At 36.9% G+C, this 13387-nt stretch overlaps 1 protein-coding gene across 1 annotated transcript; it reads right to left on the reverse strand.

Annotated features, from left to right (window-relative positions):
• Positions 1–5014: 5014 nt before the first annotated feature.
• LOC131656731 (uncharacterized) lies at positions 5015–6265 on the reverse strand. Its single transcript, XM_058926361.1, has 2 exons — positions 6019–6265; positions 5015–5938 (listed from the first exon to the last, which is right to left on the reverse strand). The coding sequence occupies exons 1-2, from the start codon at positions 6253–6255 to the stop codon at positions 5303–5305; spliced, it is 873 nt and encodes a 290-aa protein (XP_058782344.1). The 5' UTR covers positions 6256–6265; the 3' UTR covers positions 5015–5302.
• Positions 6266–13387: the final 7122 nt, after the last annotated feature.

The raw sequence follows: 13387 nt of genomic DNA on the forward strand, positions 1-13387 counted from the left end.
ACTCACGCAATGACAAGTATGATGCTTTCATTGAGAGGCAAGAAGGACACAACAACGAGATGAAAGAGATGCTGGCCAAGATCTTGTCAAGACTAGGGCCATCTTAGATTGAGTCTATGCTGTTTCTTTCCTTTCTTTGCATCTGTTTTGTTTCTGTGCATCTGATCTTTTCATTTTGTACTTCTGTACCCAATGGTTGAACATTAATGAAATCATCTTCTCCCTCCATGTGTTCTGTTTTATTCATCTGAATCTTTTCTATTTTTTGATGTTATGACAAAAAGGGGGAGAAGATAAATGATAAATGATTTGATTAAATCTATCAGTTGCAGGGTAAAGGCTCCCACACATTCACTAACAAGAACTGCAAGTTCTATATGGTTTAAGTGTTTTGCAGGTACAGAGAAGTGAAGTAAATCTTCAGAAGCAAACACTAGAAGCAAAACCATAAGAAGCGTTATTCTGTAAAAGGAATAAGCTCTTGGAAATTGAAGCAAGCTGAGTGCTGTCAAGCTTCAGAAATCAGAAGCAAGAAAGAAGAATGAATCAGAAGCACTGATAATAGAATTTGAATATCATTGTCTATCCTGTTCTGACAAAATTCTATTTGCTCTGATACATATAATGTTATGGCTCTGATACATTATTTGCTCTGATACATTATTTCAGCCTATATGGCTCTGATACATATAATGTGTTCAAACATACATTTTATGTTTTTAACTCGCTCATGCTGACTTTTGTCGTTTAGTTTTTGTTCTGTAACATTTCAGGATGTAGAGATGCTCTGATGATGCTCTGGTACATTCAACAATGTTCTGATACAAATCTAGCATGAAGTGATGTTGGTAGACATTCAAAGTTCTGAAGCTATCCGAGGGAAGCAGAAATCAGAAGATGTGAATGTTCTAAAAGATCCAGAAAACTCAAGTTCTGAAGCTGTCCTGAATGGAAGCAGAAATCAGAAGCTGTGAATGTTCTGAAGATCAAAGAAATTCAAGTTCTGAAGCTGTCCACGATGGAAGCAGGAATCAGAAGCTGTGAGTGTTCTAAGGATCTAAAGAAATTCAAGTTCTGAAGCTGTCCAATGGAAGCAGAAGTCAGAAGCTATGAATTCTCTGAAGGCAGAAGCTTATATGATCGTCTCTACCGAAATAATCAGGGAAGTCTTTTATCAAAGTTCTTCGAGTATTTATTTCAGGGGGAGATTATTTATCTCAGGGGGAGATTGTTAATCTCAGGGGGAGACTTATTCATATGCTTATGCTATAGCTGTGTAATTTGTCTTTTGCCGTCTACTCTTTCTGATCGCAAATTCATATCATTTATATATGTTTTTGTCATCATCAAAAAGGGGGAGATTGTTAGAACAAGATTTGTTCTTATCAATTATCTTAGTTTTGATGATAACAATAATATGAATTTTGCTTAAGATAATATGGTACTCTAATCCAATGCAATTTCCCTTTCAGGAAATATATATAAAGAGTACGCATAATTCAGCGCTCAGAAGTTGTGTCTCAAATAGTTCAGCATGCAACATCAGAACATGGTCTGGCAAGACATCAGAAGATGGTCGAAGCAGAATCAGAACATGGGTCTATGGAAGCATCAGAAGAACATGAGATCAGAAGCACTGAAGATCAGAAGATGGTATCACGCAACAGAAGCACTTCAAGATCAGAAGATCAGAAGATGCTATGCACCAAGCTGTTTGACTCTGATGATATTCAAACGTCGTATTCACAAACATCAGATCAGAAGGAAGTACAGGTGGCAGACTACGCTGACTGACAAAAGGAACGTTAAAGCTACTAAAGGCAACGTCAGTAGACACAGCGTGAACAAGGCTCGAGGTAGTTGACAAAAGCGTATAACATTAAATGCAATGCTGTACGGAACACGCAAAGCATTAAATGCACTCAACGGTCATCTTCTCAACGCCTATAAATATGAAGTTCTGATGAGAAGCAAGGTTAACGATCCTGAACAAAGACAATTCAAATTAACTTGCTGAAACGCTGTTCAAATCAAAACTCAGAATCTTCATCTTCATCAAAGCTCACTACATTGCTGTTGTAATATTTTAGTGAGATTAAGCTTAAACGTTAAGAGATATATCACAGTTGTGATTATCGCTTTTAAGAAGCATTTGTAAACTCTTAGAATTACATTAAGTTGTAAGGAACTAGAGTGATCGTGTTGATCAGAATACTCTAGGAAAGTCTTAGGAGTGAACTAAGCAGATTGTAACTAGAGTGATCGTGTTGATCAGTAGACTCTAGAGAAAGTCTTAGAGGGTATCTAAGCAGTTGTTCCTGGAGTGATCAGTGTGTGATCAGAAGACTCTGGAAGACTTAGTTGCGGACTAAGTGGAAAACCATTGTAATCCGTGCGATTAGTGGATTAAATCCTCAGGTTGAGGTAAATCATCTCTGCGGGGGTGGACTGGAGTAGCTTCGTTAACAGCGAACCAGGATAAAAATAATTGTGCAATTTATTTTTATCGTCCAAGATTTAAAGTCACACTTATTCAATCCCCCCCTTTCTAAGTGTTTTTCTATCCTTCACAAATGTGTTTATCTCCATCAATAAACAAGCTATGAGTACGAATTAATATACCAAATCGAAAGAAATTTAGTGTAGAATCCGAATCTTTGAGAATAGCCTGATTTGGAGCTACGAGTAAAAAGTTATGATCCGATTAGTAAAGGTTGCACAAGAGTTGCGAAAATAGGACTTGAAGGACTTCTTTCTCCTTCCTCTCCATTGCTTCTCATACAAAAATCTGATTTGGAAAAGTCTAACACAGAACAATGTCTGAAGTCCATATGCAAGTAATGTTTAAGGTCCAATGTGTTAGAACATAGTTTGGTTCTAATCATATTTAAGTGTTTTGATGATAACAAAAAAATAAATTTTGTATAAGCAAACATGGTACTCTAATTATATATTTCTGATTTCAGAAGATGTACTAGTACCAGCACAATCAGAACTTGGAATTTATGTAAAGCTAGATAAATGCAAGAGATACTCAAGTCTTCAAGGCAACTTCTGATACCGCACCAAACCGCTGCGAATACATCTACAACAGAAGTTGAAATGCATAATTGATCAGAAGATCACAAAGACTAATTCAAAATAAAGCCGTTAAAGACATAATCATTAGTAAAACGGTTGCAACACTCCAAAAGTGCAATTCCCAAGGTTGATTGAAGAAGTTATCCACATGCAAATCCTTGGAAGAAAACAAAAGCTGAGACAACACGTGAACCATTTAATGCTGCAAAATGGAGTTGAAATTAACGGGCAAAAATCCCGAGTCTATATATACTCATGATCTCTTAAATCAAATACAACAATCACACACGAGAACATCATTACTTTGAAAAATCATCAAGTGTGAAGACAAACTCACAGAAGCAAACTTTCATATTCATTCTCTGAGTTCATTCCTTTGTACTTAATCTTAGTGAAATATCACAGTGGTGATTACAGCTTTCTAGAAGCAATACTATACACTGTCATCATAAGTTACGTGGTAACTGAGTCCTTGAGAGACCGGGTTGGTCAGGAGTCTCAAGAAGTCTAGGACTAGTTGAGTCTTAGAAGTTGGTTAGTTACAAACAGTTGGTTTGTGGAGGATTGTTAGTCACCAGCAGTTTGGCTCGTGCATTGTATTGTGAGTCACGACAGTTGGTCGTGCAAGTGTAATCAGGTTCTGATTATAGTGGATTAAGTCCTCGTTGTGAGAGGCAAATCACCTTGTTGAGAGTGGACTGGAGGTAGCCTTATTGAGAAGGTGAACCAGGATAAAAATAACCATGTTCTGTCTATCTTTCCTTTATCAAGTTCTTTTCTTAAAGAATCACTTATTCAACCCCCCCCCCCCCCCCCTCTAAGTGTTTTCTCAACCTTCACAATGTGCCCCTCAACTAAGCCAAAATTACCACCTTGCCATTTGGTTAGCTTCTAACCAATATCCTTTGGTTCTAACCAATACCATTTAATTCCACTACTCTACTAACTCCTTAATATCCATTCTTAGGTTAATAAGGAATAAGACTAAAGTACATTCTAAATACCAATTAACCGATCAAATGATATTTACTGGTGTTGAAGAATCGGAGTATTACAAATATTCTTTGATGGGAATCGTGTGACAAAATTGTGATACATATACAACTGCATGGTGTGTTTTCCACGTCGCAAATTAATTAATGCACCATGCCTTTGCACCTATATATAGAAACTAACACGTAGTTGAGTAATTTTGCAATCTATGTAGATATTAGCGACGTGTTTATCACGTGGTCAAATGTTGTGACATGATTATCACGAGGAAAATTTGCGATATGTTTTTTATGTGACAATTGAGTTGCGACATGTGCTTCTACAGCGTGTTTGCTCACGTCGCTAACTTTTGTTTTGCGATGTGATATTTCTGTTTTTGGCGTGAATATCACATGGCTAATGTGTATTTTAGTTTTGTAGTGAATAAACAAAGATAGGTTGTGAAATCCCAGAACGAATAATATTGAAACAACAGTCCATCCTTTAACAACTGTCTCGCATAGGAGATTCTTGGGATTTAATTTTCAATACACTTTTTCTAATTCTACCCTTTAATTAATAAAAAATTTATCATTCTCAATACATGATAAAGATACTAAAGTAAAAATATTATCTTTTCTCTTACTTTTATACACTTTTTTTAATTTATTTGAAATGGTGTGCGAAGTCACTTATTGTAGAACTGAAGGAAAGAGTATTACAAAGTTAGCATGAAAATTACTCTATTGATTATCGTAAAAAAGATAAAATTATATTTTTTTTTTATGAAATTTACACAATTCTTGTTAAAAGATTATAAACTACTAATTGTTCTAAAATTACTAAATCATGTATCACACTCTTTGTTTAAAAAATAAAACACCTAAAAAGTATACTTCCTTTCATTTTAATAGCTTCTGAGAATTCCTTTTGAATCTGTCAAACAAATCTACCTACTAGGTGTTTGGAATCTATATTTTATTTTCATTGTTAATTTCTTTTCAAAACTAAACGTGATGGCAAATTTGACTAAGCCACATACACAACAGCATCACCTTCTCCAACTATGATGTTTGAGAGCCAAAATAAGAGCTCTAATCTTATTCTGAAAATGGACAAAATAGAGTGACCGAAACATGAGTTACAAACTTACAATACTAAGGCAAGAAGTAAGTAAACAATATAATTTTCTAACAAATTTATTATTGAAGAACATGCTGCGGCAGAGTACTTAATCCCTTGCATATTTTCAAACATCCCTTACTTTTCCAATTCTCAAATATACTTCAAACTTAGCAGTCTTTTGACCATCATCTCCCCAAGCAAGTTTGAATTTTTCAACAACATCATCCTTAAGAAGCTCAACCCCTTTCTTCTTTAATGCCTGATAAGCTGATCTTGATCTTATATAATTCAAGAAATCATCAACATCCATCACAGTCTCACCCTCAAACTCGAACGGTCCCGTATGATCAACTCCTTCCACAGGATCAAATGGAAAATCAACGCTACTATAATGATCCTCAAGTAACTCGCATCTTGGATCGCGAGAAGGTTTTGAAGCAAGAGAATATATGTTATTGAGCATAGCATCAACTGCGTCATTAACTCTTGGTGAAGTGTAACACCAACAAGCAAAGACACCATGAGGTTTCTTGAGAACCCAATTGACTTGTTTGTAGAAACTTGAGAGGTCAAACCAGTGAAGGGCTTGAGCAATGGTGACAAGGTCTATGGTTCCTTGAGATGACACCATTTGTTCAAGCTCAGTCATGGACATGGTTGATGGAGTGTGTTGGTACCGTATGTTAGGAAGTTTGGCTGCAAATTCAAGTTGTTTCTCACTTGCATCTGTAGCAATCACATTCTTGTAAAAAGTACTTAACTGCAACGAAATTACAAATTATTTTGTCATATAAAAACAAGATCTAGTAATATATGATGATATTGAGAAGAGAGACTCACAGATTTAGCAGCTTGACCGGTTCCAGTGGCGACGTCCCAGGCCAGGTTGTGTGAAAGAGTTTTAGAAGCTATGAATTGGAAGAGTTGTGGTGGATAATCTGGCCTTGCATCTGCATATTCCTTTCCCTGGTTCATATAATGTTCTGCCATATTTCTTCTCTTGTATATGAATATGAATTTTCCTAATGGTAATATATAGATCAAATAAAATTTTTGCGTCTTCCCTGCCCAATGCATTTGCACTAAATATATTTATGACACTCAAACCTTCGCTGGCATGCACATGAAAATTGTTGGGGAAGCTTTAAAGTGTATGGACCCATTTCATGGTTCAAATATCTTATCATGGTAATTTCTCATTCCACTTTTGTTCAATGGGATGCATCTCTAACAATCTAAAAAATCCCTGAGTTAATTCGAAGATGTATTTCCGAACGCATAAAATATTATTTTTTGGCAAGTTTTAGTTCAGAGACTCATCTCCGAATTAACCCAAGGATAAATTTAGAGATGTCGCTCCGAAGTCACCTTTTGTTCTAAAAGAAATTGGTTCAGAGATGCATCTCCGATTTTTTTGTCAGTTTAATTTTTCCAAAATCGGTTTTTCAAGCATTGTGGTTTTTCAAACTAAACTAATTTCAATTCGATTAAAAATGCTGGTATTTGTTCCAACGATTAATAAAAACGAGCATAATACAATCATGTAAAACTTTAATAAAACTAAATATTATAGAACCCGAATATATTAGTACAACCATTATTCTCAAAGTCGATTAAAATTAAACAAAATACGATCAAAATACTCTACTGTGTATTCTTAATCCTAACACCCTGGTTCCTCCTCTGCCTGGTAAGCCACGTCACTTCATACCTTAGAAAGAATGGACTCTGCTAGGGCAACCGCTTCATCTCCTCATCTCGCAAACACTCCGAACTCGATACCCTGATGTGTAAGCCGCATAATGTTCTGACTGCGCCGTTACACATCAACAACATGGTCGTCAAATGCCTGCTGATCTTCCAGAGGCCCCTCATGAGCAGGCTAAGGTGGACGTCCAGGAGCATCCTGTGTCGTGTAAGGGTTTGACACTTTATAGAATCATGTCATTTAACCCTCAACATAGCTCCACTGAGATGTGACCTCGTGAGTCTGATACTCCATCGGTACTAGGTGATTCTTAAAATCCGCGAGAATGTCATCCGGGTCGCTGCGAACAGTACGGATAAGGTGACTTGGGAATGATATGCACTTACCGAAACTGTCGCATGCACCTCTCGGGCACATACCTACACTTGATGTTGGTCCTACATGCCAACCATCCAGAGTATAAGGAAATGAGGCAAATGGAACTCCGTCTCGAGGAGAACCGAATCAAACAACATGAATAAATTGTGTGCAAGAATGTTGATTGGCTGAGGCTGGTGTCTTTAAGATGCATTGCAGACTATATCATATTTGGGCTAATAGTTTTGCATTATTGATTTGCTTGATTCGTGTTCTACTCTCAGGTAAAAACATCTTATAGTTATATATTTATTCAGGTTTATATCCGCATCTTGGAATCCACTCAAGAAAATATATCAGCTTTTTGCTATTGGGTCTTGAATATCTTATCAACATTTTATATGTAGACGATATCGAGGTCTTTTGGTATGTGTATACTGCATTTGTGTCCTAGTTTCCTGTTTCAAATACCCAAATTGATATTATATCTAATTTGTTGAAAATAATAAGTTTGTTTGGACTACTGGAATTCTTATGTACAAAAACTATCAGTTTAAATTAATGATAAATATTAAGTGGAATTTTGATTTTAATGTCTTATATATTTTTGTTTGATCATAAAAATTGTTAATATTGCAATAAAAATAAGGGTTAAATACATTTTTAGTCCCTATAAATATGCGACCCTGCAATTTTAGTCCCTCTAAATTTTTTTTCAATAAATGGTCCTCGCAAACTTTTCCTTCTCCAATATTCGTCCCTCCCATTAGTTTCCACTAACAGAGGCTGATGTGGCACGCCACGTGGAAGACACTTGACAAAAATCTGAAAACTTTTGAAATTGCGGGGGTTTTAAACCTCCCCTATTCTAACCCAACAAAAAACAAAAAAATTGGTTCTAGACTTTTCTCAAACACCTTACAAGCAAGTTTGTCAACACATAAGTTCTGAAATTTTCTTAAAGAAACTATGCAAGCCATTTGGTGGCCTAACAGTCGCAGTTTTGAGGAACACCCTTGTATGGCACCGTTTTCCTTACCTGCGCGTGAGTTTCTACTTCTTGATGGAACATCCTAACCAGCTCTTGAAGCTCTAGTTTTCTCACTGTAAAATTTTCTTCCATGATGGGTTTTTTTAGTCCAGGCTTTTCTAACAAGATCTTCTGCATCAATATCCTCAACACAACCTGATGATAAGCCTCTTCCTCTACAAAATCCATTTACCCACATCAACATCCTTAAAAACCACAAACAAAAAATGGTTGTTAAGTTAACTTAACTCAATAAAAATTTACTATAAAACAAACAAAAATAGATGAGATTTTACACTTTCAAGCTACCGTTATCATCACCAACCTTGCAGCCATTACCACCTCTAACTCTACTGCAAGAAATGGACTAGACCCAGATGAGAAAAAAAAGAGAGATATATAGTAAGTAAGTAAGTAACTAAGTAAGTAAGTAAGTAACTAAGTAAGTAAGTAAGAAAGAATGGTAGTTTTAGAGAGAGATATGGGCAAGGAGGAATAGTCCAGAAGAGAAAGTAAGTCCAGTCAGAGTTAAGACAGACGGTTCGGAGGGCCTCATGAACGGCCATCATTCCAACAGCTTCATTGTGTTAAATTGTAATTCCTTGTGTCGAAGCAGGTAGTTGCTCGAACACAAGGTGTGTCGAATAAATCTATCAAAGTGTGAAAACAGTTTGTTACACACAGATTTGATTGGATTTGATTAAGGGCTAAAATAGGTATTTTGGGATTTTATGTTTTGGACTTTGAATTAGGGAGAAAGAAAACCTAAAACTATATATAGAGGGAGTAACCCCTATTTTGAAATAACTTCTATTCACATAAGTTGCAGTTTCAAGTGAATAACAAAATTTCCATAGTTTGTGGGTTGAGAGAAACTCGACAAAAAAATACTTTTTTCTTCTCTTTTAATTTCCGCAAACCCTAATCCTACGTTTGTTCTTATTTTCTTCATTTTTATCTTTAACGATAAGGAATTACTCAAAGGTTTGAGAGTCTAATTCTAACATCTGGTATCAGAGCTCTGGTTAATCGATTCAAGGCAAGAAGAATGGTGATGGCAATGAATCATCCGAATGGGCATTTTCCAGCAACACTACCAATTCTGATAGGAGATAACTATGAGAATTCGTGCAAGCAGATGAAAGTTGTATTTTTTTGTCAAGATCTTTGGGATCTTGTAAAATAATGGATAGAACCGCTTGCAGAAACTGCAAAGGAGGAAAAAAAGGCTGCACATAAAGAATTGAAGAAGAAAGATTATAAAGCTCTCTTTATAATTTATCAATGTCTAAGTCCAGATAATTTTGAAAAGGTTAGTGATATAGAATCTTCAAAATAAGCTTGGTAGATTCTTGAAAAATCTTTTGGAGGTGCAGAAAAGGTGAAAGAGGTGAGGTTACAAACTCACAAGAGAACATATGAATTGCTTTAGATGGAAGATATCGAAAGCATAACTGATTTCTTCACTAGGGTTATGAAACTACTGAATCAAATCAAGATATGTGGAGAAGTATTAACAACAAGAGTTGTTGTCTCAAAGATCTTGAGGTCATTGTCCCCTAAGTTCGACCATGTAGTGGTAGCCATAGAGGAATCGAAAGATTTGTCGAAATTGACAAAAGAAGAGCTTCAAGGGACGCTTGAATCTCGTGAACAAAGAATGGCTGAAAAAGCTGAAGGCAAGTCGAAGAACGATGTGGCTTTGAAGGCTCAATCAACAAAAGAAAAGAAAGGCGAAGGAAGTTGGACTGCAAATAAAGGTAGAGGTGGCTACAACAATTCTACTAGTCAAAATCATCAAGAAGGAAGCTGGTAGAATAAGAGAAAAACCTCATACCAAGGCAACCAAAGAGGTGGTGCTACAGGTAGAGGAAAAGGTGGTGGTTGAAAGCCTGACAAGAGTCACATTCAGTGTTTTAATTTTCAAAAGTATGGTCACTATTCGACAACTTGTCCAGAAAATAATGAGAGTCAAGAAAGCGATGCAAAATCTGCAAAACATGAAGAAGAGATGTTGTTGATGGTCACAATAAAAGATGAAGATAAATTCAAGGACTAGTGGTACTTGGATTCAGGATGCTCATCACACATGTCTGGAAGGAAAGATTGGTTTGTCAACATAAAGCCCTCAACGAAGAACATGGTGAAATTTGCAAATGACAATACCCTGGCAACTGAAGGTATTGGTGATGTTATGATTACAGGGAGAGATGGAAAAAGGTCAGTAATTTCCAATGTGTTGTACATACCGAGCATGAAGAGAAACTTGCTCAGCATTGGATAGTTGGTCGAAAAGAACTACAAGGTGTTGATCAAAGACAAAATGATGAGAGTTATCGACACAAGTGGGAGGTTGATCTTGAAGGCTCCTATGTCTCAGAATAGAACCTTCAAGATTGAACTCAATGTGATAGAGCATGAGTGCCCTGCAACTGCATCTAGCAGAGATGAATGGATATGGCACTATCGACTAGGCCATCTCAACTTCAATGATATCACAGAGTTGAAAAGAAGAAATATGGTTTCATGGTTACCAGAAATCGACATTCCAAAAGAAGTGTGTGAAGAATGTGTATAGGAAAAGCAACACAAGAACAACTTCAGCAAGGATGCAGGAAGCCAGTCAAAGGCAATCCTTGATGTCATATACTTTGATGTATGTGGACCAATCCAGGTGGATTCAGATGGAGGTAACAAATACTTTGTTACATTCATAGATGATTTTAGTCGAAAACTATGGACTTACCTTATCAAGAAGAAAAGTGAAGTGATCGAGGTATTTGCCAAGTTCAAATCTATGGTCTAAAGACAAAGTGGTCGGAAGCTCAAGGTTTTGAGAACTGATGGTCGTGGAGAGTATGTGTCGGAAGACTTCGACATGTTATGTGAGAAAGAAGGATTGTGTATGAGGTGGTGCCACCCCACACTCCACAACAGAATGGAACTGCAGAAAGGAAGAATCGAACCATCATGAATATGGTGAGAAGTATGTTGAAAGGCAAGCATTTACCTAAAGAATTTTGGGGAGAAGCTGTGTCGACTACAATATACATTCTGAACAGATGTCCTACGAAGAAGCTAGAAGGAATTACTCCAGAAGAATGTTGGTCTGGTGTGAAGCCTAGCTTGAGTCATCTGAAGGTATTTGGATCTATAGCACATAGACATGTGCCAGATCAGTTAAGAAGAAAACTTGATGACAAGTCGAGTCAAATGATCCTTATAGGATATCATTTGACTAGAGGATACAAGTTGTTCGACCCAGTGAACAAGCAAGTAGTGATCAGCAGGGACGTGATCATAAATGAGCTTAAAGAATGGGATTGGACTGAAAATGTCAAGAAGGATTCAGTGAGAATTTTTTATGACGAACCAGCTACTGAAGTCGAAAGAGAAGAAGTTCGAAAAGAAGAAGTCAGAGGTGATGCAGGCCCAAGAAGAATTCAAAGAACAAGACACATGCCTGCAAGGTTGCAAGAATGTGTGATTACATCAGATGATGTAGTCAATGATGAAGGTGGGCTGTTACATTACGCTTTCTACGCAGATGTCGAACCTGTCAATACAACTGAGGCATTGAAGGATTTGAAGTGGGTGAAAGCTTTGAATGAAGAATTGAAGTCCATCGAAGACAACAATACTTGGTCACTTGTCGAATTGCCTCAAGGCAAGAAGCCAATTGATGTGAAGTGGGTATACAAGGTGAAGTGTAATCCCAAAGGTGAAGCGAATCGACAAAAGGCAAGGCTTGTGGCGAAAGGATTTCTTTAGAAGGAAGGAATTGACTTCGATGAGATTTTTGCACGTGTTGCCAGGATCGAAACGATCAGGTTGGTTGTTGGTCTGGCGAACATGAAAAATTGGCACATGTGTCAGATGGACGTTAAATGTGCTTTCCTGAATGGACCCTTAGAAGAAGAAGTCTATGTTGCACAACCAGTTGGGTTTCTGAAACATGGCGAAGAGAGAGAAGTGTAGAGGCTGCATAAAGCCCTATATGTACTGAAGCAAGCTCTAAGAGCAAGAATTTGTGAAGATCGGCATTCTCCTAAGGGAGAAAGAATTTGTGAAGTGCACAACTGAACATGGGGTATATGTAAGAAGAAGCAAGAGTGAATTATTTATACTATGTCTCTATGTTGATGACATGTTGATAACAGGTAGCTGCAAGAAAGAGATCGTAGACTTCAAAGGTGATTTCAGCAAGGAACTCGAAATGTCGGATTTGGGCGAAATTTCATACTTCCTTGGCATCGAATTCTACAAGAGTAATAGAGGCTTGATGATGCATCAAATAAGATATGCAAGTGAAATTCTCAAGAGATTTGAAATGGAAGAATGCAATTCAACTTCGACATCTGCATTGCCAAGACTGAAATTGTCGAAGGAATCAGATTAAGAGGAAGTCGACCCAACCCAATACAAAAGACTTATTGGGTCATTGAGATACCTTTGTCACACAAGGCCTGACTTATCATAGAGTGTAGGTATGATAAGTAGATTCATGCAGAAGCCAAAGGTATCGCACCTAGCAGTAGTGAAGAGGATACTGAGGTATCTGAAAGGAACTCTTGACAATGGCATTCAATTTCCTGGAGCTGATAAGGGAAAAGAATGCAAAATAGTGGGTTACACATACTCGAGTTGGTGTAATGATGTTGAGGATCGAAAATCCATAGCAGGTTATGTGTTTTATACTAGGTGATACATTAGTTGCTTGGAGTTTGAGAAAGGAACCAGTAGTGGCACTATCATCATGCGAAGCAGAGTACATAGCTGCTTCTCTTTGTGTAGTAAAGAAACATGGATGGTGATAGCTTAGACACAATGAATTAGGTGGTGTGTTAAATTATAATTCCTTGTGTCGAAGCAGGTAGTTGCTCGAACACAAGGTGTGTCGAATAAATATATCAAAATGTGGAAATAGTATGTTACACACAGATTTGATTGGATTAGATTAGGTGTAAAATAGATATTTTGGGCTTTTATGTTTTGGGCTTTGACTTAGGGAGAAAGCAAACCTAAAACTATAAATAGAGGAAGTAACCCCTATTTTGAAATAACTTGTATTCACAGAAGTTGCAGTTGCGAGTGAATAACAGAATTTCCACATT

The sequence above is a fragment of the Vicia villosa genome, linkage group LG3, assembly GCF_029867415.1.
Source record: "Vicia villosa cultivar HV-30 ecotype Madison, WI linkage group LG3, Vvil1.0, whole genome shotgun sequence".
NCBI classification, from domain to species: Eukaryota; Viridiplantae; Streptophyta; class Magnoliopsida; order Fabales; family Fabaceae; genus Vicia; species Vicia villosa.

Bases quoted from the DNA above. Each gene is read 5' to 3' on its own strand.
- LOC131656731 (XM_058926361.1), bottom strand. From the start codon at position 6,255: ATGCATTGGGCAGGGAAGACGCAAAAATTTTATTTGATCTATATATTA. The intron at 5,939-6,018 runs GTGAGTCTCTCT...ATTTCGTTGCAG, and splicing joins CCGGTCAAGCTGCTAAATCT to TTAAGTACTTTTTACAAGAA.